This window comes from Dendronephthya gigantea, unplaced genomic scaffold (genome assembly GCF_004324835.1).
Source record: "Dendronephthya gigantea isolate DGI-Jeju-01 unplaced genomic scaffold, DenGig_1.0 000009F, whole genome shotgun sequence".
NCBI lineage: Eukaryota > Metazoa > Cnidaria > Anthozoa > Malacalcyonacea > Nephtheidae > Dendronephthya > Dendronephthya gigantea.
Window position 1 is genome coordinate 3,140,298 of NW_021163019.1, and position 26,951 is coordinate 3,167,248.

The following is a 26,951-nucleotide window of genomic DNA, read 5'->3' on the forward strand; positions in this document are numbered from 1 at the left end:
TATCCTTCACCACCCCCAGCTTATCCTTCACCTTATCCTGCACCCCGACCTTATTCTCCACCCCCACCTCCTCCAACACCGTCTCCCCCTCCCTCGCCATACAACCCCACAACCTCACCCAATGATATCCAGCCGCAAAACAATTCATCTCCTTATATAACAGAGTCGAACCCTAAATCAACGTATGATTCATATTTCTCGTCTTCCTCGCAAGGAAACAATTCAGCTGATAACTCACCCAGTTCTACCTACCAAACATCCACCTACCAAAATGATAACCCACAAAACAACTCATCACCTAACCCAACAGCGTCGAGCCCTAACCCAACCTATGGCACCGCACCTAATACATACCCTCAACCGCCAGCTTACTATACTTCAGCACCCTCTTCCCAAGGTGGCAACTCGCCATACAATTTATCTTCCACTCTCAACGCCCTGAACTCCAACCCAACCGATGATTCACACCTAAATACAACGAACACAGCTAGCAACGAATACTCCAGTGACAAAAATGACTCCAGTTATTCAACTGGTAATGATTATAGCATAAAAAATGTCGACGATTCACTGAACAACTTCTCGTTGAACTATTCAGATCATAAGCTAATATCGGACTATAATATGACCACGCAACCTTTGGACACCAACGTAACCGGCGCAAATCAAGATTATAACAATATTTACAGCAAGGACTACAACTTGACTTTTCAAAATATAGCAGATAATTTGCCAACGGATTCACCTACATCAACCAGCACTGCTTCCACAAAAACCAGCGATATCTCGTCACAAAACAATTTATATAACGACCTTGGTAACTCCCAGGTAGTCGTCGGTTTCACAAACCAAAGTTCGCTACAACCAAACCTTAATCGCAGCACGAGTGACGTACAAGAGTTGGGCTCAATTGTCTATGGCGGCCAGAAGCCACGACTGACAATCAAAGACATGGAAAAGAGAATTCAGGAATTCTCTAGCGGTTACAACGATAAACAAGCGACCGGAAATAAGAAAACTTTAGTAGAAACGGATGGAGAACGTGATGATATAAAGGTTAAAGGGAAACATCTTGCTCCCATGTTTGGTGGTGACCTGTTGCTTGCCGCTGACACTGTTACACATTTAGCAAAGTTTAATGACTTCATAAGACCACCAATGAAAGTAGAAGATGTGAAGGTAGGGTGTTTTAATTGTGTACATAGCTTTATGTTAAAGTCTTTATGCCAGTTTACTCGATCTAAGGTCTCGTGTATCGTGTTTTTGTTAGGATTTTCTGAAGTCTTGTAGTAATATTTTGGATTTGATGAATTCACGAGAGTGGAAGAACGCGCAAAGGGTATTATGATTTATCTAACGCTATCATCTTTAGGCAGTTCAGTGGCGAAGTTCTCACACAACTTTACCGTGTTTCTTTAGCATGTGACGAAATTGAGAAAATTTGGAGTGAATATCATGAATGATGGCAACGCCGTGGACTGGGAACAAGCCTCAAGAAGAGATCTTGCAGTATGTTATTAAGTATCCTTTCATTGACATTTGATGAGAAGAGAGAGCTTAGTGGCTTAGTCATTTATCTAACGTGCACCCTTTTAGGGAAAAACCAGCAGTTCTTCAACACTGTATGAAATGGTGGAGGCAATTGAAGGGTTTGGCTTATCTGCGTCTTATCAGGTGAAGAAACCCACAAAGGGACCAATCTTTACTAAGAATATCTGTAAGTATATATCTTCATTTTATATTTGTTTATAATACATAATGGATGTAGATTGAGAGACAGGTTTATTTATTCTGGATAGCTCTATAGCTCTAGCTTTAAATGTCCAGTAAGGAACATCTATTATAACTTCAAGAAGATCAACTCTATTGATACTAAACCGTCCTCATGAAGCCCATGCAGTGAAGTTAATCACCTTTTTGAAATTGATTTAGTGATGGAGTTCAAAACAGTTCAATCAGACATTCAAGAACCATCACCAGACATTGTGTTTCCAAACCTCTCTGATCCTCGTGTCCGCAAGTGGTCAAAGCAAGCTAACGTTATAACACTCTCGCCAGCAGCGATGGATGAAGTCGCTCAAGGCACCAATGTCGAGGCTCACGTTTCTGGCGTTCTTTTCAAAACTGTTGGAAATCTGAGTATCCCAGTCGTAGAAGGTCAAGGGTGGGTGATTTCATTGATGTATTTACCAAGAGTTTCTATAGAGTGTCCGTTCAGGTAGTTTGTCGTTACATTTTACAATAACGTTTTTGTCTTTACTAGAAATGAGACGGTCGAAAGTGGAAACTTAATGTCATTGTCAGTATTTCCAAGAATCACCGGCGATCTGGATCCTCCAATACGAATTGCTCTTGCTCATTTGAGTGTAAGATTATATATTTTCGATTAATTTCTAGTGATGGTCTAAGGATGGCGGTGAAGATTGATGTAACAACTATGTTGAAGATAATGATAGTAATCTAAAGAATCTTTGTTTCAATTTTTGTAGCCTGCGATGAGTAACTTCAAGCAGGACTGTGTATTTTTAAATGCCAGTGCGAGGTAAGTTCCATGCGCAAGATGTATTTAACTCCCAGATACATTGTGGAATGTTTGAAATGTTTGCACAACAAGTGTTTTGTAGTAGAAGGTAATCATAGTAATAATAGCCCCAGGTCTACTTCTGGTAATTATTCTTGCTTCATTTGTCTAGCGACGGTGAAATGTGGTCAAACCAAGGATGCAAAGTCGCTGGTGTGAATGAAACTCACACCATATGTGAATGCAACCACATGAGTAGCTTCAGTTTGTTGGTTGATAAAAGTCAACCTAACGTAAGTTCTAATTAACTTACAATTGTTCTAAATGACGTGTAATTGTTCTAATTAGATCGAATATACAGATATATGATACGATATTCGACCGGGGTGATAAAAAAGATGTTGAATATATAGGGTATATGGTAATGGTATACTCGACCAGGGTAGTACTAGGGAGTGTGATAGAAGATTCCTCTGATATCAGCTGAAATTATTGTTTTTTTCTTCCAGGATTTCATTATGAAGGCGGCGCCCATACCTCCTAAAGGGGGTGGTGGTGGCAGTGGTGGAGGAGGAACCTCATCCAGTGGATTCATTTACATTATTTTGTTGTTTTTACTTATTGTGGCTTTAATAATCATCATCATATTTGCAGTATGGAGGTATAGTAATAATATAGCATTGACACTAATTCACTAGTTATTGTCCATTACTGAAAACCTCATTTGTTTACAGAAAACGAAAAGGAAAAAGCAGCGATGAAAAAGAATCCGACCAGGCTAAATCAGGTTACTAAGATAATGATTTATTGCTATACCATGACTGCTAAGACTAGTGATGGCTGTACAATGGTTATTATATTATTAAGTATCTGTCATTTCGGATCAGGCTGTGTAATGATTTAAATATACTCTTATCTTGAAGATAAAGGTGGTGACGAAAGCAAAGCCGGTGCTTCTGGAACTGCCACCGAGGTAAACTGTCAATGCTTTGAAGAATTCATATTATTCATATCCTTTGTTAACTTTTTTCCTTATTTTCGATCCGTAGGATGCTGCTGCTCAATCCGGTCGATCAACTTCATCTGGCGATAAGAAAAAACGGAAAAAAGGCGAGGTAATATGATATGCATCGACTAAACAACTCTTGACCACAATACGCACTGTACTGTTACACAATGGCGATCAGGAACACCTTTGCATCTAGGCATAGTTTAGACGGAGATTGGGTTTGTTAGGGTGAGAACGTGGGCATGCTTGACCAAGATTTTTGGCTAAAAACCTCTGCTCTTTTTGTTCTAAACAGCGACGGAAGGAAGGTCGAAAGAAAAGAAAACCGCAGACACTGGACAAAGATGCCATTGAAGAGGAAAATCAGCAAAAAGATGAACATAAAGTGAGTTGACTTTCACTGTATTTCCATGTCGTAAGATATTTTCTCTGCTATTATTATGTTCCCTAAACTTACAAGAAAGAACATTTTGCGATGAGGCGAAAGTTTGCCGCGTAAATAAACATAACCAAATTTCTAAAACATAAATGATGAATCAAATTAAATAAACCCTAAATGCATTTTAAATCTTTTAAATCTTAAAGACCGCAGACAGACGAGCTTCAAGGAGGCAACAACAACAGCGAGAGCGCGAGGAATCGCTTCTAATGAAAGAAAAGGCAATGATCTTTTCAGATTATCGTCAACCTTACAACTTCCTCGCACACGAGGAGGCGGCCCCTGACCCAGTGGATGCCTCTACCCCTCTCCCCGCAACATCAAAAGCTGACTCTTATCCACGCCGTCACAAGAGACCTACCTCGTTTCACGATCGTGAAATGGGTCAACCTGGGTTTAATTTAAGGAAACACAACTCTGAGAACGCTTTCCCATTGCAAGCCTTACAAAGAAAGTGGGGAGTGGATTCCCCGAGGGATAGGAGGGGTAACCCCCAAAGAACGGGGAGTGTACTTCAAGGGCCTATACAAGAGGAGACCCTGGAGGAACAAAGACTCGCGGAAGATACTGGTAGTGGCCCCGGAATTCCGGGAGATACAGAATCTCCGAGGGGAGCAAGTACTCCTAGAACCTTGGAGATTGCTAGTGTCACTGCTGCCAAATCTAAGTCTAAAAAGAAATTTTGGAAACGAAAAAGCAAAGAGAAACTTGATTCAAAAAGTGTTCAAGAGGGAGAGGCGGTGACTCCTGAATCGCCTAAGAAAAAGAAAAGGTTATTTGGAAGAAAAGATCGGAGTGGCAGTAGAACTTCATTGAACGCCTCCCAGGAGGATGTTGCCTCAGGTAGCGGACAGCAGGGCGAATCAGAAATAGTCAAATCAAAACCTCCGATAAGTCCTTCAAAAAAAAAGATTTGGCAACGTAAGACATCGAACAGTCAGGCATCTTTGGGTGCTACTAGTCCAAGGCCTGACGAATCAGGTGGAACATCCGATGAAGGCCTGGGCGCTGATGATACAGGCTCACCCGGGAAGGGTAAGCGAGGTTCAATATTAAGACGATTGAGTAAAAGCGGTAGTAGGACTTCTTTAAGTAAAAGTGGAAGCAAATCTTCCTTAAGTCGATCTGAAGAAAGCATTGACCAGGAACATGAAGGTTCTCCAAAGAAAAGAAGATCTTCTTTGTTAGGTAAATTAAGTCGCAGTGGCAGTAAGAGTTCTTTAAGTAAATCGCAGAGCAGTGTTGAAGATTTGACTAACGAGGACCCTGGAAGATCACCCAAACGTAAATCATCGTTGTTGAGAAGACTCAGTAAAAGCAGAAGTTCAATAAGTAAGTCTGAAGATAGTCTCGAAGGTGAACCGAGTTTACACGAGGATGGCTCGAAGGCAACTCGAAGTGTCGACGAAGGTGAGCCGACGCAGGCATCGCGGAAGCCCTCTTCTGTTGTGGGTAAAAGCAGTAAAACTGGTAGCCGTAGGTCATCCAAAACTCAAGAGGCTGAACTCCAGCAGGGGGGGATAATCGATAAAGACAATACGCAGGGTGAGGAGACAACCCCCCGTAAGAAGAAAGGGTTGTTTGGAAAGAAATAGTGAAAAACGTCTTATAAATAAATAGATAAATGAACACGTCAGTTAGATGTTTAAAAGTATTTAAGTAATACTAAAATAGATTTTCTATAACAACCATTTGTAATGGCTCGTTTGCTTACTTTTCAGTTCTAGCAAACAATTAAATTGTGCAATTTTGCAACGTCGACACGTCAGTGCTATAGCAACTGGATTTTTATCAAAGGCATCCAGTCTACGACGTGTCTCCCTTCATTCACCTGTTGCGAGATACATATTCACATAAAATTTGGCTACTCGAAGTCCGTGAAGTCGCTGTGTAAATATATTGCGCTTTTGCAACACAAAATGTTTCAAATGTTAACTATAAAGGTGACAATGTATAAAATTTTGGGTGATGATTGGAAGATGGTATCTTTAACTACATATATCAACATCATTCTTCTGTTTGTGGCCTACTGTGATCGTGACGCGCTTTTTTCAAGAAACAAAATTGTTCTATTTTTGTCTCTCGTTGATTTCATGGGCGCGCTGGTGTCACAAATCACTCCAGATTGTCTTCTCAACAAGAATTTCGACGGATGCTCCGTGATGTTACCGTACGAACTGTTCTTTCTAGTATTCGAACGTTTCTCGTATAACGTTAACACGCATTTGCTGAAGAACGCACGCGATAACGAGCTCACGCGGAAAGATAACGTGTTCTACCATGGGTTGACGTTACTATTCAGCTCAGTATTAGTGGTAGTACTTTTCCCGAGCTACTGGCCAATGAAGATCGTGTTTCATTCTGTGATCAGGAACACTTTGCTTCGTGCAGTATTCTACTTATTGGATGGAATCGTTTTCTATTGCATGAGTGTTTTTTCACCGAATGATCACAAGAAAAAGGAAATTATTTTGCAAATCTAGCTCGGAAACAGAGAAAGTGCGGTGTATTTTACGCATGTATAGAGGAATCTTAACTAAATATTTAACGTTTTTATGTAACTCGAGCATTTTTAAACGTGGACGTAAATTAATTGAAAAGCTTCAAATGTTTACCTTCAAAGGACCTCTGCCATAAACAATAATCTGGATGTTTTATGCAATTATTCTGCCTCCATGACCACGAGCATAAATAATTAGTAATTAAACTTTGATTCTAACTCGTTAAAATCATATATTGTATATATTAATATTTGAAATAAGAAGAAATTTCCCGCTGAAACTGGTTTCTATGCGTTTATTATAAAATCCGTTCTACAAAAAAAGGTTCGTATAAAAAGTTTTTTTGTTTATTTTCTGCAAGAGAGGTCTTCTCTGCCGCAGCATCGTCGGATATTTGTTGAGAAAACTCTACAAAGGAGCAAACGTTGCTATTAATTTGACACTCGTTCTTGTGAATTCCATACCATTAAACATACAAAAATAAGATATATATATAACTGCTTTTTAAATGATTTAACTTCAGGAAAAAAACTTCCATTTACTACCTACACTCTTGCATTTCAAATTTTGTACAGAAATACTGCGTATACTATAGAAAGAGACGCATGTAGCAATCCTCGCCAGTTCGAGCTTTCCTGAGCTTACGAGACCTAAGATTTTATCATGAGATGATTCAAATATTTTATTATGTTTACCTTCGTTCCACTTCAAGATGAATATTTCGATATTCATCCCTGGAACTCGATACCAAAGTCAGTTCAGTGTTATTGTATTCAAAGGTGTCTCTTTGAGTGTCCTCAATATTCTGTAAGACAGTAAATACATCTTGCTGGGTGAAAAATTATCGTTTACCTGATTTCTCTATTAAATATTTACCTCTGAATCATCTTGAATTTGCTGTTCAATTCTTAAGTTATCCTGTGAAGGGTACACAAGATTAAGAACTTTCATTTATAGGAGTATAAGCTTTCAGTTAAATGAATGATGGTGAATTTTTTCTAAAGCTCACCTGGCTCAAAGACAGGTCACAATGTGAATCATCATGATCATTGCTTTCTATCCCAGAATCAGTATCGTGTCCACCTTCCATCTTCTCTTTACTAAACTCATGTTGCCATTCCAACTCCTTCTGTTGCGCCGGAGTTCCGCCTTTCAGGTTGTGAGAGGGTGTGGAGGAATAATCGTATCTCACTTCATCAGTTCTTATCGAAGATCTGAGAAGACTTGATTTTTCGTTTACTGCAAGATAAAAAGAGATCTTCAGCATTGCGAGTTTAAGGATATGTCCTGGTAATCTGTCACACACTTCGTTGAACTTAGAGTAATCAGCAATCCCCCCTCTAATATGCTCTCTTTCCCCTTTCCCCTGTTGCGGATGTCCAGCTGTGTCTAGCCTGGACGAATTGTACCACGGCTAGGCCACCTATTTTTCTTTACCCAATTCATGCAGACGGATCATCTGCCAATCTTATCAATCCTCTGAATTTAAACTGCTAATCTCTTCTATGAGACTCACATGAAAGGTGTTGCGGTCCTCTTGACCTAAAACATTAAAATGAATGCATCTTTAGAAAAAACCTTTCTCATAATAACGTCAAACGCCTGATGTTACACGAAGTTTGATTGGCTCGTTAGTTTTGAGGAGCCAATCAACCTTCGGATAGCTGAAGTTTTAAATGAAGGTATTTTCTCACCATGTAGACGCGATGTATAAAACTGCAATGATGAGAACAACCAACACCGGAATGCAAAACCATATCGCTGCCATTTCTTTTGAGTGTCTCTCATCTTCTTTGGCAGAAGCCTATGTAAAGACAGCCGTGATATTCAAGTCTTGGTAAGTAGATATTTTAATGTATTTTATATGATCACTGTTAGAGAAGACGTATCTTATTATAGCAACGAAAAGCGCAATGTTTTCCAGCAGTTTTCCAGCGCAAATCATGTATTCGCGTGTAGTAAATATATCCTTTACCTTGGTTGATTCCGCGTCTTCGACATCCATAAGAACAGCGAAGTTTGCCAGATGATTACAACGGCAAATAGTGCGGTCTTTGTTGCTCGACTGCAACCAACAACCATCAGTTGACCAGGCTCCTCCATGATCAGGTCTATATAAGATTAATAACAATGTTGTAGTCGAATATTTTAAATATAACCTCGTTTGATTCTCTTGTTCTTTGATGTTGTTGGTGCTGGTGGTGACGCGATGGTGTCATGAGACTTCACACGTGTTTCTTGCACCAGTTAAATCACCTTGGCCTCGTGTCTTGAAAATATGATTACAGATTTGAATGAAGAGCTGTCGCTTCTGCTGGACAAAGCTTGGAATATCATTCCAACTTAGTGAGCTTTCAATGAATCTTAAGAAGTTAATACTCACTTTAAGTTGAAGTCCCAAAAAACGCACTTCGGGTTTTGTCTGTTTTGCTGCAAAACAACATTGATAGCTTCAGAAAACAGAGTTTTTCATGATCGTTTCTGTACTACGCAAGACGCTAACCTTAAGATGATGTAAGGTAATTGTGACTGCTGGTGTTATTTTGTCTTGGATCGCAGGCTCCACGATCGTCGCGAGTATTTTAGAGTTTGGTTCGGAATGTCTAAAAAACAAACAACCTCAGTGCGTGTCATTTATCCAGCGCTCTCCAGTGGTACGTTCAGAAAGCATTATTCTCTAAGGGTGAGGTAATTGTGCCAACAAAACTCTCGTATTTACTATAGTTTTTATGCATTCTCTTACTTGAAATTCTCGTTGGAACTTGTGGGTAGAAGTGCTGGTAATGTTTTGTAGCTGAATGTCACGGTCTTTATATTTCCTGGAAAATAATTTTAAAGTGTTTTCCAATGTGATCGACCAAAACCTTTATTATATATTGGAATCATATTCCTGCGATACCCCGTGCGCATTCTAGACTATAGAACCCCATATTTACGAGCCTAAAAACAAGGTGTGGTTCTTTCCATCTTTTCCACATTCTTCCTCTTCCGCAAGCCGTTCGTTGGACAGAGTCCAGTGCAAGCGATATTGATCAGTGGCTGTAATACGTCACTCGATACTCACCGATGCTAAACACAGATGCTGGCAGCCTCACGTTGTCTTTTTCTCCATCCCACATCGCCACATCTGTGTTTTTATAGTCTGGAAATATCTTGTCCATTGACCCTTGCTCGTGGTGACTCATCTGGACAACTACATGAACCAAGTACAAAATTTATTCCTTGAGGCACGAAGCTTGAACTCAATACACAAAGACAACCAGTTTCTAATTCTATCTTGGAAAACATTCACAAATATTGTGTGTGTACCGTACCTATGTTGTTAGTCAGATACGTGCCATTGTTTAGTGTCTCTGGAAGTCGTGATGACGCTAGTAATGCGTAGGTTTGTGAATCTCGTAGAAGGTCCGCAGATCCTCTGCCATCTTTTTGGATATTTCTCCACTCGTTCTTGTTGCTATCATCCAACATGTTACTGCATATAGTCAAATAGTTCTAAAGAGAATGTTTATGCGATCATAAGAGAAATATTTCTGACATTATCGCCTGTATTCTAAAAACTGGCTCACTCTCAAACTTAATTAATAAGTGGAAGAACTTTATAGCCTTTCGAAGTTTCATTAATGCTAGGGTAAGAAAGTCACATTCGTCATACTTTAAGATCTTTCTGGCTAATCCTTCCATCCTGTTTTTCTCCCTGTTCCTGGATGATTGATGTCATTATTTCCGTGGTCTTCTTCAGATCTCCTCCAAATATTAATGAATTATCTATCGTTCTTGTGGTCACGAGTGTTAAACTTCGTAGAAGCGAGCTAGAATCTTCACCGTATACCAAACGCTTCGCCTGTTGAGGAAATTACACTATTTGTCTCAATCGTTACGAAAGGGAAGGGGATTAGACTTCTGTGAAATGCACGTTTCTGTTTATATAATATTATACTAAATTTCACCAGTTTCCCGTGTTTCCTTCAATGCTCCTTCATGAACCCCGTTGTAAGATTAAAAGCCGTTTACAGCTGATGGAATTATCGTTTACAATTAAGGATTTCCAAACGTACCCTTCGATACAAATTTTCATATTCGTTCGATACACAAGCACTAAAGTCAGGAAGAAGCCAATGAGATTCAAGTGAACATTTTCGTCTTGCTAAACCTGAAATAGATGTAGAAAATCAGCGAGGAATCTAACGACAGTAGACCTTACATTAAGTCTGATTGGCTCAGCCAAACCAGCCAGCCAATCACACATCGTGTAACATCAGGTAGAATAGGAGATCGTCGACCTTAAGCTTCTCTCTTAGATTGTTGTACCTTTTGCTTTCTTCGGACACGGTATTTCATGGAAACTGCCAGCATTTGTTGTTCCCCATTTGAGACCAACTGCTTGTTCTTCATGACAGACATCCTGTTCTCCCAGTATATCGTTGTCAAAATCTATATAGCCAACAAATTCAGCATCAAAATGATCATGATCGAACTCCAGTAGAGTACCACGAAGTACAATTTTTCTTACCAAATATATTTTGTCTTTCTTTCTTCTTTCTTGAGATAAAGCACAGTTTATGATGCGATGATTTTCCTAATGTCGTTTTAATCTTGCACGATTCCTTGGAGTGACACTTCAGAGCGAAGCAAACATTGTCCATCTGGATCGCCACTTCACAACTGCTTATTCCACAACATTTACTTATACACCCATCCATAAGTGCAGTTACTCCAAGATTTGTGTAATTTCCAGCGTCTAATCCATTCTCTAGTGTCATCTCGGACATAATTTCTCCGGGGTAACACCCTTTAGGAACTTTGGTCTTCGGGTAAAGTTTTTCTGCAAAGAGATTGCAATTTGAGTAGATAAAGTTTATCGTAGTTGAATGCAAGATATTCTTCGTGCCATAAACTTCACTGTTGACAGAGTGGCCCCTCTTTGGCCAAGGCTAGCAGCGTCTTTCCCCTCCTGCAACTGTATCCCTGCACGTCAGCGAGAGAGTTCGACAATAAGACAACAATTACTAAAATACAAATACCGTTTGAAATTCCTCCATGCAAAGGTTCGATCTTGTTCACTTTGAATGGATGATGAATACCAGCTGTAGACCAAGTTTTATTTCCTCTGTTTGGCTGCGTTGTGATTCGAGGTGGTGCAGTGGGACTTCTCAAGACTTTAACCTGCTTTGGAATTAGTCTTGAACTTTGTCTTGCTTGTGAAGAATTCCGCATCCTGCTAGGACTTGATACTGGAATATTACAAAATGAAAACTACTTTGATATTTATCTAAAAGTAATCTATAATATTAACTCTCCCTGTTTATTACACTCAACAATATTGTACAATCTACAATCTAAAAGATTGATATCGTTTTGTTACCTCTATTTTGGTTTAAAAACTTGTCCAGCATTGGCTGAACAGTGGGCGTCTTTCGTGGTATCATTGACGAGGTATGATTGACTAACGGCTTGATGATCCTTTGGTTGTTTTCATTATAATACACATGGTTTCGTCTTGGCGTGCTTTTACCTCGTATCTTCCCCTTGGCTGCTGGTGCTGGATTACCGCCAACGTTTACTCCGTTGAGAATCTTCTGACTCCGCTGGTTGTTGATTCTGATTGTCGTTTCTTTATTCTTGCTCAAAGGAAATTCTCCTCGATTTGGATATGCGATTGTTCCTTTCAATGGTGTGTTTCCACCACTTCTATCCATGCCATGACTATTTATACCTCCTGTTGTTGGTTTAATCGCACTGGGTTTCTTTCCTAATCCATTGACTTGATTTGTTCCACTTGTACCCATTCTGCCCATTGTGTCCCAAGATAATTGTCCTTTTTTATCCACAGTTGCGGGTCGCATCCCTTGGGATGTTCCCTTCACTCCGCCGCCATTTAAGTAGCTATTAATACCACTTGTTTGTCGATCTCCATTCGGAATTCTGTCCGGTGGAATTGTAGGTAGTAGTCGGCGAGTTGTGCTGTCTCTCTCACGATTGGGATAAGCATTGATAGTATTCGTACTCCAAGTCCTGCTATCCCAAGAAACAACTGCAGGCTTCGGGGCTGGTGTTTGTACACTTGGATTACTTCCATACGTGTTGTAATACGAATTCCATTTTGCATTGTTCCACTCATTATCAAAGACATTCTGTTTATTCCAGTTCTGGTAATAGTGATGACCAATGCTACTTACTGTTGGGGTGAATGAAGAAGTCAAAGTGTCTTTCCATGTTTTTAAAACAGGCGGCAGCGTGGGCCTCAAATAGTTCAGTGCTTTCTGTGTCTTTGGTTTCTTAATGACTTTTGGTAGTTTTAATTGCCTGACAGGAAAAGCCAACGGCCTTCTGGTTTTCGTTTTTTGAGGCTGTCTTAAAGCTAGTTTCTTTTTGTTCTTTGGAAGTGTAGGAGTAATCTGCGTTTGTTTGGGACTTGGAACTTTCATTTGTGTCTTAGACTTAGCATTTATGTTGTTGGACTTGGAACTCTTTAAAACCTTTTGTTTCCGAGGTGTATGTGGGAGAGTTGTATGAAGAATTCTTTGAGATTCGTAATGTTTTGGCCGCTGGTTGGGTGTCGTGTTTGTAGTATTATTCGGACTTAGTAAAATAGTTTTTGGTTTGGAAACAATCCTAGGCTTTGTAATGAAGATCTTGTCACCATGGGTTGATATATTCATTGAAGATCTTCCATGGCTATTTAGAAAGTGCTGGTCAATATTGGGAGACTTCCTCTGCTGTGGTAAGGTCTTTGACGGGGTTTCTCCGATCAATTTCAAAATTTCATTCTTCACCTTTTCTTCAGCGGATTCGATATTCTGCGATTTCTGTGGCGTACTTTTAACATTTGTTAAATTCTTAGGCTTGATGTGTAGCCGTGTGCCACTTGGCTTCAAACCTTCTGACCGTCCAGAGACTCTGTTATTGTTATCAATTAATTTTGATTCTAAAGGCTTTCCTATCTTCGGAATTATTGGTTGTAATTTGTGTTTCTGTTCGTGTAGTAAATCACTTGGTTTCTGTCTTCTTTGACTCTTTTTGTTACGAGATATCCTTTCCTTTGCTTTCTTTGCTTCTTTTATCGACTTATGAGTGTTTGCTGGGTTAAACTCTCCACTTTTGATAGTGTTATTTGAATTCTCATTAGAATCATTAGAATTCTCATTAAAAACATTCGAATTTTCATTAGAATTATTTGATTTCTCATTAGAATGATTTGATTTCTCATTAGAATGCTTTGAATTCTTATTCGAAGCATTTGAACTACCTGCTTTCTTATCTAGCCATGTTCTAGTTCTCTGGTTAAAATACTTTCCAAAATCCGAAGGCTTTGTCTTGTTATCCAAATTCCACCGCGAAGTCAAATTATGAAAATAATCTGTCTTTGTTGTTTTTTCCTGATGCTCTGACCAGTCTCTTGTCCTTTGATTGAAATATTTCCCACTTTCATCAACATTGTCACTATTATAGCTTTCCTTCCATTCTTTAGTTTCTTGATTAAAGAACTTTGTTTTATCTTTCTCCTCATCTTCGTCCGTTTTTCTCGAGTCCGTGTTATTCTGATTTGATTTCATGATATCATTATTCCCTTCCATTTCTGTGCTGTTTTTTATATCCTTCAAACTATGATATAACGATGGTTTGTGGATTGGGTAATCCGCGTTTGATTTCTCGTTACTGTCCATAATGTCTGCTATATCGTTAGAAATGTTTTTCAATTTATGTTCTTTACCGTGAATCGTTTTATTACCACCATCATCAAACGTTGCTTGAGTGTTGTCCTCGTTCTCATCCACACCATGTTCTTCAATTGCATTAATCTTTCGCTCAATATTCCCACCTTTTTCTTTATGAACTCTTATCCCTTTCTTCTTTCCAGTTCTTCTCACTTTCTTTTCCAACTGTCTACTTTTCTCCTGACCATCGTACTTGCTTTTGACTCCATGTTTAAAGTGCTTTGCTTGGTCACTGCGGGATTGTATTTTATCTTCGTCCAAGCGTTCCTTGTTCTCTTTGTTTGTAGTTTTCCTAACAAGTTCATTGTTTCTCCTGTCAGTCTCTTTCTTCCCAATCTTCAAAGGTAAAGCGTGTTCTACATGATCCTTTCTAACTCCATCAATATCTTTGTTGTTTTCATTTTCTTTCTTTTCATCATTTTCTGAAATACTATGAGTGTCATTCCCCTCATTACTGTTGTTGATTTTCTTCCTGTTCGCCGCGCTTTTCTCCCCACTTTCCTCCCCACTTTCCTTTCTTTCATTCTTCTGCTCATTACCATCATCATGACTCATTTTGTCTTCATCCTGACCAACCTCATTCTCATCATCATCACCATTCTTCTCTTTATGATGCTTCCCATCACCTTTAGAAGTACCATCTTTCCAGTTGTTGTTTGTGTGTGTATGACCATCCCTGGTGCTGTGAAATTTTTTCTTCTGTTTCCTTTCTTTACGATTCTCCTTTTTATTTGTATCATTTTTTTGTTCACTTCTAGATTCGTCATCGTGTTCATTATTCCTACTTTCATTACCTTCAATATCATCTTCATGTTTCAGACTCTCCTTGCCTGTCTTTCCATTTGTCTTTTTCTCTTTGTGAACATTAGACTTGTGTTTATCTTCAGACAATTTCTCTCCCTTACCTCCATCATCAAGTCTTTCATTCTTTTCCCGTTCGTCCTGAACGCCACCATTATTATGGTCGTTTACGAAATCCAATTTTTTCGAATCATTTGAGTGTGATCCGTTGTGATTCTTGCGAGAATCTTTGGCTTTACCATCGTTGTTTTTATGGTTTCCATCCTTACGATGACTGTCCAGTTTTCTCTGATTATTATCTTCATCATCAATTATCTTTTCGATCTTTCTGTCGTTGTGATTGTCACTGCTTTCTTTCCTTTCTGATTCATGGTAGCTACTCAATTTCTTCTTGTTTTTTTCTCTGTTTTTCTTCTTATGAGTCTTGACTTCGTGTCCATCATCCTCATTTTCCCCAGAATCGCCGTGGTTATCTCTATCAGAAGCAGTTAGTTTGTCACTGTCTTTGTAATATTTTTTAGACTCTCGATTATTCTTTGAATCGCGCTCACTGTTTTTCTCTTCGTTTGAGTCAAGTTCTTCCTTGTTTTTCTCATCATTATCCTCCCTGTGATGTTTTGCTTTCTTATGGTGCTGTTCCCCCTTTGTGTGATCTCTTGTTCTGTGTTTTTTATTCTCGGTATTTTTTGCGCTGTTTTGTTTCTTATGCTTCTTACTACCCGAGTTCTCTTCCCTTTCATTATCAGAATCATATTTGTTTTCTTTGTCATCATGATGTTTAATATCATCTTGGCGATGTTCGTTTTTCTTATTCCTGGAGCCATTCTCTTCCCTGTATCTTTTGGAACCTTTATTATCATCTTTTCTATTTGCTACCCTTTCACCCTCAGCCTTCTCTTTATAGCGAGTTTTATGCTCTCTACGAGTTTCCTCAGCATCATCTGATGATTTGTCTTTCTTCTTTTTATCGTTCGTCCCAGAGGACTCATTGTCTTTATGTTTAATCTTTTCATCTTCATCACTCTCTTTTGAATCCTGTTTTGAATCATCGTCATTTATCTCATCGTAGTTTTGCTTGTGTTTATTTGTTTTGTCATCACTCGCACTCTTCCTAGATTCACCTTCTTTTATAAATTCATCTCCAGCATTCCTATTTTCATTTGCCAAGACTTTATCTTCGTGGGATTCATGATGGACAGCAGATTTCCTCACAGACTCTCCAACTTTAACGTGGTCATTTTCCTCTCCATCATTCTCTGTTGTTTGTCTCTCAACTGCTTTATCTTTGCTTTTTCTCTCACCATTTTCAATTTTATTTTCCCATTTCTTTCTTCGCTTTGGTTCCGTCTTTTCTTCTGACGAATCATAGTCATCATCGTTCGGGGAATCATGATTTTTGGTGTTTTTCTTTGACGATTTTTTCTGATCACCAGCATTATTATCCTCATCGTCTTCGTTGCTGACAGAATGATGTTTCTTCTTCTTCGTTTTTTCATGGATATTTTTCCGAGATTGATGTTCCTGAGTCAAGATATTCTCATCATCTGATTCATCATCAAAATGCTTATCATCGATCTGTTGCCGATGATTCTTCTTAGTTTTCTTTCTCTGGTGATGTTCTTTTCTTTCATCATTCCTCGTCTCTTCATTACCGTTTTCTTGTTTATTTTCATCAGTTTGTCCCCGGCTCTTCCCCTCCTCGTGAGAATGATGATAATGATGATGATAATGGTTATCAGTCTCTCTAAACTGTTGTTTCTTTCGACGCTCTTTTCTTTCCGTTTCGTGATCATTCATGTTTCCATCTTCCGTCTCGCCATTCTTTCGATCATTTTCTTCTGGATTATGCTCATGATGATGGTGATTTCTTTGATGATCAATCATGTCATCTTCATCATCTGTCTTCTCATCTTCCATACCATCATCAGTATTTTCATCTTGCTTCTCGTTGCTGTCCATGACTTTCCTTTCCTTACTATCAGATTCTTCATCATCGTCATTATCTTTCCTCTCCTTATCGTAATGACGCTCTTCTTTATCCATCTTTCTTGATCTCTCTCTGTCATCGTCTCTGTCATCATCATCATTTTCTTCTTCATGATCATGTTTAACGTGAAGTCTACGCCTCTTTTCCTTCGGTTGTGAATGTTCATGGCGATGTCCTTCAACCAAAGATTTCTTTTCCCCCTGGCTCTCCTCATCTCTATTCATATCATCCTCCTGATCGTCATCGTCTCTGGCTCGTTCATCTTCACCCTCAAAACCTCTCTCTTTATTTTTCTTAGACTTGTGTTTTTTAGGTAAATGCTCCTCGTGATTTTCATCAGACTCCATAATATCCCCCTCGTCATTCATGGCTTCTTCGTCCTGATCGTCATTTTCATCTTGATGCCAAACACGGTGTTTCAATATCTTATGTTTTCTGCGAGTCTTCGACCTAACATCATCCATTTTTCTATCGCTATCTAGCTGCCTGTGCCTTGATCTGATTTCATCGTTTTTATTTTCTTCATTCTCTCTGTTATCTTCATCGTTATTGTTGGAGTGCATTCTAACATGCGTATGACGCCTTCTCTCCGTGTTCATCTGTTTATTTGAGTTCTCTTGAATGCTGTCACCTCTTTCCTTGGAATTTCTACTAGAGTCATGGGCAGTATGATGCTTTCTTTTCAGCTTCTCAATACGATCAGCATGCTGTCTATGCGGGCGTTTGTGATATCTTCTTCTCATGTTCGTGTGTTTCTCAAAATGTACCTTATTTCTGTCGTTTCTTCCGTCCTTTCCTTCAGAATGACCAGTTATCCGCATTCTTTCATTATGATGATGACGCAATCTTCTCTTGTGGTGGACTTCATCTCTTGAAATATGGCTGTCATCATTCTTCATGTCCGACTTGTGGTGATGGTGGTAGTAGTGATGGTGGTGAGACACTGTGTTACTGTTGTATTGCTTCGTCTTTGACTTCGTTGGTTGTCTTTCTTCTTCGTTGCTACCTGTCTGCTCTTCCGCGTGGTGGTGATGATGATCACGGTGGTGGTGAAAATAACGATGGTGATGAAGATGAGATGAACTATCTTGTGAAGACGCTGAGGTTTCTAAATGCTTTTCTTTTTGTAAGTTGTCATTCTCTTCGCTCTGTTCTTCATTATGGCGGTGATTCTTTCTTCTAAAACTGAATGATGATTCTGCGTCCAAAGATGATCCAATCCCACTTGTTTCTCCAGTCGATCCTAAAGAAATAAACTTTTTGTTGTTATCATATTCTCATGATTATTTAAGATAATGAAAAGGTTAACGAAACAGATCGCTGCTTCTAAGGATTGTACCTTCTCTTGGAATCAAAGCTATCTCCAGATGCAATGGGAGTCTTCTATCCTCCCCAGATTCACAGTCACCATCATCGGGACAGATAACTCCATAACATTTCTCCCTCAGGATAAAAGCCAGGGAACAATCTTTTCTATGACAGCAATACTCATTGCATTCCCTCTTACTCCGCACATCTGTGGCCAGTTTATGAAAAACAGAAACGCCTCGTCCACCTTCGATAAATACTTGATGTGGTACGACTCTTTTGTGACGGCAGAATCCATGATTTCGTGGGTGGTAAGAGAAATCTGATTGAATATCTACAAGGAAGAGGATATATGTAATAAGTTTTCATCTTGATATTTGTCTTCTATTATTTATGGCGTCTCCTACCATCATCCGTGTCTGAGATACTTCGTTTTGCTATCTCGTGTCGTTTCTTCCTTAAACCGTTCACAATTCCTCTGCAGAGATCGTGATGTGAGCATGCTATCCCGTAACATCGCGAATTTCTTAGTATCGCTAGCTCACAGTCCCTGCTCGAGCAGCACAGGTTAATACAGGATCTGATGTTTCTTGTACGACCAAGCTTTAGGACTTTGAAGGATTTTCGAAGGTGGTCTCTGAGAGTTGATTCCGAGCATCGCTCTTCATCTGCGATCACTGTGTCTTGCAAACACACTATAAATGAAAATATGGAAATATTATACACGTATGTCTCTCATCTCTGTCATCAGGACTGAGCCTTGTTAAGCACAGTTCTCGAATCATAATTTCATCCCAGGCGTTTGAGCTTGGGTTTCTTCTGAGTTTCTTCTCAGTTTCGTCTGGTTTTGTCTTTCAAACACTGAAAATCTTCCCTGGGTACTCTGCTGTAGTTTCTCCAGTGAAACAACAAAGCTTGACATTTATTGCTTCATAATTCTGTTCCAAAGCCTAGTATATTTTGCAAACTAGGCTGATTCTTTGCGAAATTAATTATATTTGGATTCGTGCGATGAGAGCACTAGTTAAACAGGCTACCGTCTAGCCATCGTGCGTTCAAGCCGCGGTCAGATAAACGATTCCTATCCTGCCATTGGAACCTCAAAATGTATAATTTACTCTTCAGGTTTTCTGAATATTACATGTTTATTAGAATCATAAACACTTACCTAACAATACAACTAGGACACAGTATAAAAAATGTCTATTTCTTGAGTACAACAAAGTCCAGCCTGGCTCCCCGGCCAGCATGAAGTTACAGATCTTTACATAAACATTAGTCGAGTTATTGAATAAAGATGAGAAGGAACTGGAAGAATTTCACCGAATCCGTTTCTTTTATCTTCCATTATGGCGGTTGATAGCTAAAGAATACTTCAGCCATTTCGATAATCGATCCTTGCCATTTTATTTTGATTAAATTTCCATACAACGCTCGTAGCTTTTAGTAAACGATTTGAGCATTAGGTCATCGATGCTATATTATATATAGTGACCGGTACCTCCTTAAAATGTAAATAAACCTTGCCATAGGAAAGTTAGGAACAGCACTGCATGAGCTTGCGTTACGATGGTTGTCCGTGAGGATTTTAACATTTTAAGCCAAGTTTAATTCAACAAAATGATCAAACTTCATTCTTATACTTCATTATATTTCAATTTACTCAACTGTTTATTTAGCACCTGCAGCTTATGTTAAAAATTTATACAATTTCACGCACACTAACTATAGGTCAGGTATTATAAGATTATACTATAGATTTCTATAGCTGATAAATGGCGCTCTCATGGATTCCTTAAGACATAAAATTAAAACTGAGAGATCCAGAAAAGGTGGATTAGGTTGATTCTTTCCAGTCGATGTGTATTCGTGGTATGAAAAGCCTAACTCCGCTTGACTTTTCTGTTATGTATTGTTGATCAACGAAGCGTATTACCACTTGCAAGCCGCTAAATTTACACGTATATTGGACTGAAAAACCAAACAAAACTACCCTATCTTTATATATCGAGAGAGGTGCACACAATGAAGGTCATCTGACCAGTGTTAAACAATCCAGAGTGTTTATTTAAGTATAGCTTTTTTCCGTTTAATAAAAATATGTTGAATCCGTGTGTAATTAACCTTTGAGCAATCGTCCTAATTTTTTCCATTTTCATGCTTCTTCGCTTGCCTAAACTTAAAACACGATCAGCAAAACATTTATAGAAGCGTTTTATTGAAGATGCAATATATCTGTACATTATTCAAGAATTATGAATACTTTTCTACGAGTTTAATTTTACTTTTTCTAACTTCTAACTTTTCTCATTCAATGAAAAATATACAGCAATGATCGTATATTATATTCTTCTACTTCTGTTAGTCTCATCATTTCATATAAACAACACTATATAATTATATAACATTTAATCTAATATTCATATATCTCATAGTTAGTACTATTGGAGTCGAATGCATAACGATTTCCGTTAGTATAGAAGCTCTTGTTCATTTCTGAAGCCTTGATCTACAGTTCAGTCGTCCGTCCAAAACATTACATGCAAACTTTTAAAATGTTTTTGTGTCAAATCTGCTAGTTTAGAGCTTCGTAAATATATAACTTTTATTCTTCTCTTTTTGTTGCTATGCAATAACGCTCCATCTAAAGAGCCTGTTATGTGAGTTATATCTTCCGCTCATCTCAATCCACGTTGCCAGGAACTCTGTATTGAGATCAGCGAGGAATATCACTCAATTCATTATCTGGTTATATTTGAAATGTATCAATCGACCTGCTGTTTATTCACTTCTCACCTAATGGGCCTCAATCTTTTGTCAAATATCATCACACGTCGTGCTGGTAGGGTTAAAATTACTTATTGAGAGTAAGAGCAGCAAGAAAGCATTGAATACATTCAAATATAAACCTGGCGTGTGAAATGAGTTTACATCGAAACAAGGCTATGACGGATAAAAAGTATAAAAAGGTCTATTGAATGACAAATAGGCATAAATTTGTAATGTGTATTGAATAAGTTCTACCATGTAAGTGTTCTGGAATCCTAACAGACATTGAATATCTCATTTATGAGCTTATCCATCGGTTTGACGTGTGCACTAGATTGAAAGAACATGCGTTCAACCAATGAAGTGTTGATTTTACTAAGTTGTGGTATCAGCAAAAGCAGCCTGCCAAATCTCACATATTCTTCAGGACGTTGTTGACGGATGTGTTCACCCAGCATGCACTGCGCTTGATCTTGTAGTTGTTCCACATGCCATGGGTCGTGAAGACCTTTCAGTTCTGAATTAGAAGAGATCATTTTAAATTGGACCCTAGTTATATATGATTGTACTAAAATAAACATCCCCTATAGATCATAGAAGATCAGTCACAACTCACAAACTCTATAAGCGACAACAGTATTACAAAAAAAACACATAGACGTTTAAAGTAGTCTGAGAAATGCTCTATCACTACCTGCTTTCCACTCTCATACAAGTTGCCATACAATTAATTTAAAAAGAACACACCAAATCGTGAATCAGAATCCAATACTATGCATCTATTCAATCGTTGATTTCATAAGTATCATTTAAATTATCTTAAACTCCTACGTATAAAAAACGTGACAGTGGAAATTAGCTCTTAGAAACCTTAAGATGAACGACGCGGCATTTTGACGCCATCGACACAATTTAAACTTAAGAATATTCTTCACTCCGCCTTTCGCATCAGCATCACGTTTACGTTTCTCAAAAGACGTGATACGTTCTGTTTTCATTTTTCAAGGGGATAAGAACAATGCGTTGAATTAAAGACACGTCCACGATGTCCTCGTGTTGTCGCGTCGTAGATCTTAAGGTCTCATATCGTTGAGAAGGCGTGAAAATGTTGTATTTGAAGGCGCCATAACAATAGCAACGTGGAAATAATTCATTGCTCTTGTCTAGCATGAGGTTGACCTTCAATGGCTCTGCTAGTTGCAAATCCTAGACTTGGTAAAGGTCTTTTCCCACGATCCAATTTTGTCGGATCCAATTCACTTCTGATGGACGTTTTATAGTCTGTCGACTTGCAATGTATGTGGGCTGCAAATCAACGAAAGCCAATGCAGTACTGCTTTATTATAACAGACAACATTCCATACGCCAGAAGTGAATTGGATCCGACAAAGCTTGATCGTTGGAACGGACCTTTACGACATGCATGAACATGCGACCGAAAAATCTGAACCAACCTGGCTTAAAAAATGCGATTGCTTTTGCACACGATAGCTCGGTGGGGTCTGGCATAGCCACACGAAGCTTGCTAACGACATTCTGTAAATCATGAATCTCCATAAGATATTTGCCATTTCCTGAAGCGCTGGTTTGACACCCTACTGAGGTCATCCAAGCATCAATATCCACTGGAAGATTCCATTGCAAAAGGCCTTCAAAATTAGATCATAATTTGAGATTATTTCGATATTAATTCGATGAACCTATAAAGTCCATGCACAAAACCTGAAACGACATCCCAAGTTTGATGATATTATTACCTAATAGAAACACCTCGCACCATCCTCGGTGTAGTAGCAGACTCTGGTCGTTGTGGGGTAGATCTTGAAATGTAGGCATATGCTTGACCCATTGTATTGAGACGTACAGAATTCTCATTGAAGACTCGTAGACAATCTCCTTCACCGTGAGAGGCGAATTGGGACTAAGTGATGAGTCAGTTTGGTGTCCTTCTGAGAAGCTTGGTGAGCGCTGAGGTTCTTTCTTCGTCTTAATCTTGAGCTGGTTATTTTGTATTTCACTGTTCTTTCGTTTCTGGGGCCTGCTGCTCTTATACATGTTGAACATCAAACCTGGTAAATCTTTGTGTTGTTGTCTTGGCGTTCGTTCATGCTGTACCGCTGGTTAATGGATGGAGGAAAACATTTTAGACAAGTGCATTAGGTCTCGCTAGAGCTGCTTTGGGTATAGTTTGGTTGTGACAGGAATTACCATGGCTAATTAGAGGTGATATAATAACATGTATAACTTGTAGCTATGAAAGTCAATATTACATCCTACATGCTTGTATTTTTGGGCAGAAAATCAATGATGAATTTTATATATTAGCAATATGCACAGTAGCTATACAGAATTACTTCATAATCTCCTCCAGTTTTGAGCTGAGTCCAATCTATGATTTGTTTTATTTCTGTAGGAGCTGTTAGTCCTATTGCTTATAAAATTCAATAACTGAAGAATGAAAGGGATCCTACTAGTGTACATCGCCTGGAAAATGGTGAGTGATATCTTTATACTTATAGTTCAATCAAATTTCAAAGTTCATGGCAAAGCTCTAAACGGTCAGTTTTTTACACTATTAAACAATTGTCATGACTCGACAATTTCGAGTGTTGTGCGTGACGTTGTTCATAAATAAATCATGGCTATACAGCTCATGCTGTCGCTCAATCTCAATGACATTTTAAAAACAGGCTTTTAAAATCGCGAATATATTTCCTCTCTTAAAAAACCACGGCATTACATCACCCGAAATGGATGTTCCATGCAGAGATAGGATTTGTCGGTGTTTCTAAGATACTTCTCTTCTACATGTTGTGATGCATATTTTGTCAATAATCCTGGGCATGCCTACACGTTGGTTCACCAAACGTGCACGCGTCTCACGCATGTACGTCGCAAGGGCGTTAATACTTAATCACCTGTTTCTAATACACATCAGCGTTGTTGATTTATCGCAAATCTATCACTAAAACATCAAATTAATTTATGTAACATATATAGTTTGTTGATCATAATATACTTTAAAATATATAATTCAATTGTATATTCTTACAATTATCGTTGATGAGTAATTCTTATTGTTAATTTATTTGTTGCAATTATACATTTTTCTTCAATCATTGAGGCATCTAATATGGCTGTTTGCCATATAGGAAACATGAAATTATATATCTGCCTCGTTGACTTACAATTGAAATGAATAAAAACTATTTAGTGGTTGATTAATGAGAAGCATTAGCAGGCCTTGGTAGGCCGAATTCACACGCAAGCATTCTTGTGGCGATATAAACACAAACACGCACCCACAATTTGATTAATCAGGTTAAGAACACTCAACAAAAGTTAAGAAAATTCTACCAAATATATATTATGAAAAATTTCTACTTTTTCTTTTTCTCTCCAGGACGTAAATTTACACGGAACAAATATATATAATTATGTATTCGTTACATGTTATTAAAACAAATGGCTAGACATTGTGTCCCGCGGAAATAATTATTCTCGAATCTCGATGCGTTGAATATTTAATGATGTTTTTACCAAAGTCATTTTCATATTTGGTCAACATGCCGCCGACCAAAAACTAATGAAAATTTGCCAACATCGTGGTAAAATAAGAGATTAGATTTGTGAAGTTCAGCAGGCAATGAAAATGGATCATTGCCAGGTTATGTTTGAGAATTGTTAAGCGAGATAGAACTCGTCTTCTGGTACCAGTTCACAGGACTTGGCTACACCCTTTTATGTTTTGCATCCATTTGCTTATTGTTCAAGTAGGCCAAAACCAATCAAATAATTGCTGACTAACTATTACGCTGAAACCATTAGAAATATTTTTTGATTTTTTTTTGTAAGATCAATATAAGCTTATTTTCTGCAAAAGCTAATGAATTTGAGACTAATGAAGTGGGTATTTAAACATGTGAGTTCCTCTTCTCCCAGACATAACATGCATGCAGTGAATAATTTTATTACATGTTGTGTTTCGATGTCCTGTGCTTATGTTTAGATGACGTGACGCTTGGGTTTGATTTTAGTATACATAATAATTTACTACTCTGTTTGAATGCCAAGAAATTGAGGTTTAATGAGGATTGATTCATACAAACTCTGCGATTGAGTTTCCTTTTTTTAAAAGATCACATGTAAACCATTATTATGCATACCTAACATTGATTTTTTTATGCAAAATCTCGTAACGATTAGTCTGATGAAAAACTGCATTAGCAGATTTTGTTTTGTCTCTTTAAAGAATGTAGTAGCATTCGTTTCTTTGATAAAAGATCTGAAATAAGTGCCCACAGTTAAGTTCATGAGATCCCCTACCGATACTCCAGCCTTTGGTCAGAAACAGTCAACACCATAGTAAATGCAATCTATGCGATTCTATCTTTTTCGAGCCGGGCAGTCAAGGAGTAATACCTTCTCTAGTCTTACCGTCTTTGTTCATTCCTGCTTCAAAACATCTTCTAAGTCGACACGACTGGCATTGGTTTCTTCTGGCGACATCAATGGGACAAATGCCTCGTTCACGGCATTGATAAGTCAACTTTCGACGGACACTTCGTTTGAAAAAGCCACGACATCCATCACAGGATTGTACTCCATAATGTTTCCCTGAGGATCTGTCGCCGCAAACTTTACAAGGTGGATTACCTCGTTCTGCATGGGAGAAAGTTTGAAGCGTTAGTAAACTTATATCTCTATCGGTTCCGAACAGTTTCTTATAAATATAAGCGAGAATCACACCTGACCTGTCTGAAAACAGACAAATAGAAAGCCAGAGGTGGAATGTTAGATGGGACGTGTGAATTTGACCTATTTTGATTCCTATGTATTGTACGCTTTTGTATCAAGAAACTGTAGTCTTGAAACAGTAAGAATCATGCTGGTTAAAACACATAGTCGCATGAATAGCATCGCTTAAGGGCGTTAGTCTCAATAACCAAAACAATCAACTCATCAGATTTAACAATCTTCATCAATGTACAAATTGATGGTATAATGTGCCCAGTGAATTAATGGTGTGAAAATATTCGAAGTCGAAATTATTTGATTCATTTTTCACACCTTTTCAAATCGGTTTGTTTGTGTCATCATTTCCATAGCTCTTATTAATCTTATGGTTACCCTGTCCGCCCACCTTTCGGTTTTTGAATCAAGCGAAAAAACAAGCGCTTAGAAACGGGGAAGAAAACCTTACTTTAGTAAACTAGAACAGAAAATCTGGATGAGTTTTAATGGTAAAGTTTCTTTGAAGAACTAATTTGGATAAGGAAGCCCAGAATCCAAAGGAATATATATGAACAGACTTCTCACATTCGTGTTCATTAACTGAACTGAGATCACGAAATCAAAACCCGTTAAACATTGATTTAGAAATTGTGAATCAGTAACAACTTTTAACTTCTGTTTCACTTACCCGTTTCAACAATCTTATTCATTCTCAAAACTTTCGTTTTTTCGTTGATCTCTCGACTATACACGACCTGTTATTGTAGACTCTTCTGTATACTCGTATATTTTTGATTTTTGAACATATTAGAAGAGAGAGAACAGGTTCCTTTTCAAGCCGTCCAATTAGAAGCCATTAGTTGGTAGCAACAAAACGGTCAGATGGTTCGGGATTGGCTGGGCCGTTATATAAACATTAAACATCTCTCACTGACCTTCCTTTAGTTTATAATGCCGGTGGCAGTGTTAGAGTAGTGTTGATGTGTGTTGCTTTGATGATTGTTTAGAAAATCTTAACCAAAATAAGATCTAGTAATACTCGCTTTTGGTAAACATCGTGACAGGTCCCAGTCGAAGATTGGCTCATTTTTTGTACGATTGCTGAAAGTTGATTATGCATGAGAGTGAGACGGAAGAGAGATTTTTTACAGCCATAGTTTCTCA

At 38.3% G+C, this 26,951-nt stretch overlaps 3 protein-coding genes across 3 annotated transcripts; 1 reads left to right on the plus strand and 2 right to left on the minus strand.

The window, feature by feature from the left end:
* The first annotated feature begins 942 nt into the window (after positions 1-942).
* On the plus strand, positions 943-8,262 carry LOC114517819 (adhesion G protein-coupled receptor B3-like). Its single transcript, XM_028537643.1, has 14 exons — positions 943-1,179; positions 1,271-1,339; positions 1,420-1,509; positions 1,597-1,717; positions 1,933-2,164; positions 2,264-2,366; positions 2,490-2,542; positions 2,694-2,814; positions 3,031-3,182; positions 3,256-3,308; positions 3,445-3,494; positions 3,571-3,636; positions 3,826-3,915; positions 8,172-8,262. The coding sequence occupies exons 1-14, from the start codon at positions 952-954 to the stop codon at positions 8,193-8,195; spliced, it is 1,452 nt and encodes a 483-aa protein (XP_028393444.1). The 5' UTR covers positions 943-951; the 3' UTR covers positions 8,196-8,262.
* Positions 8,263-8,849: 587 nt separating this feature from the next.
* Positions 8,850-19,715, minus strand: LOC114517659 (putative uncharacterized protein DDB_G0282133). Its single transcript, XM_028537444.1, has 14 exons — positions 19,453-19,715; positions 18,692-18,979; positions 18,316-18,618; positions 11,836-18,219; positions 11,495-11,704; positions 10,984-11,295; positions 10,782-10,904; positions 10,529-10,623; positions 10,126-10,314; positions 9,785-9,965; positions 9,535-9,663; positions 9,214-9,289; positions 8,974-9,073; positions 8,850-8,900 (listed from the first exon to the last, which is right to left on the minus strand). The coding sequence occupies exons 1-14, from the start codon at positions 19,532-19,534 to the stop codon at positions 8,850-8,852; spliced, it is 8,523 nt and encodes a 2,840-aa protein (XP_028393245.1). The 5' UTR covers positions 19,535-19,715.
* An 844-nt stretch (positions 19,716-20,559) lies between these two features.
* Positions 20,560-26,564, minus strand: LOC114517420 (photoreceptor-specific nuclear receptor-like). Its single transcript, XM_028537142.1, has 5 exons — positions 26,476-26,564; positions 25,491-25,715; positions 22,811-23,170; positions 22,508-22,702; positions 20,560-21,570 (listed from the first exon to the last, which is right to left on the minus strand). Exons 1-5 carry the CDS (start codon positions 26,495-26,497, stop codon positions 21,329-21,331), a joined length of 1,044 nt encoding a protein of 347 aa, XP_028392943.1. The 5' UTR covers positions 26,498-26,564; the 3' UTR covers positions 20,560-21,328.
* Positions 26,565-26,951: the final 387 nt, after the last annotated feature.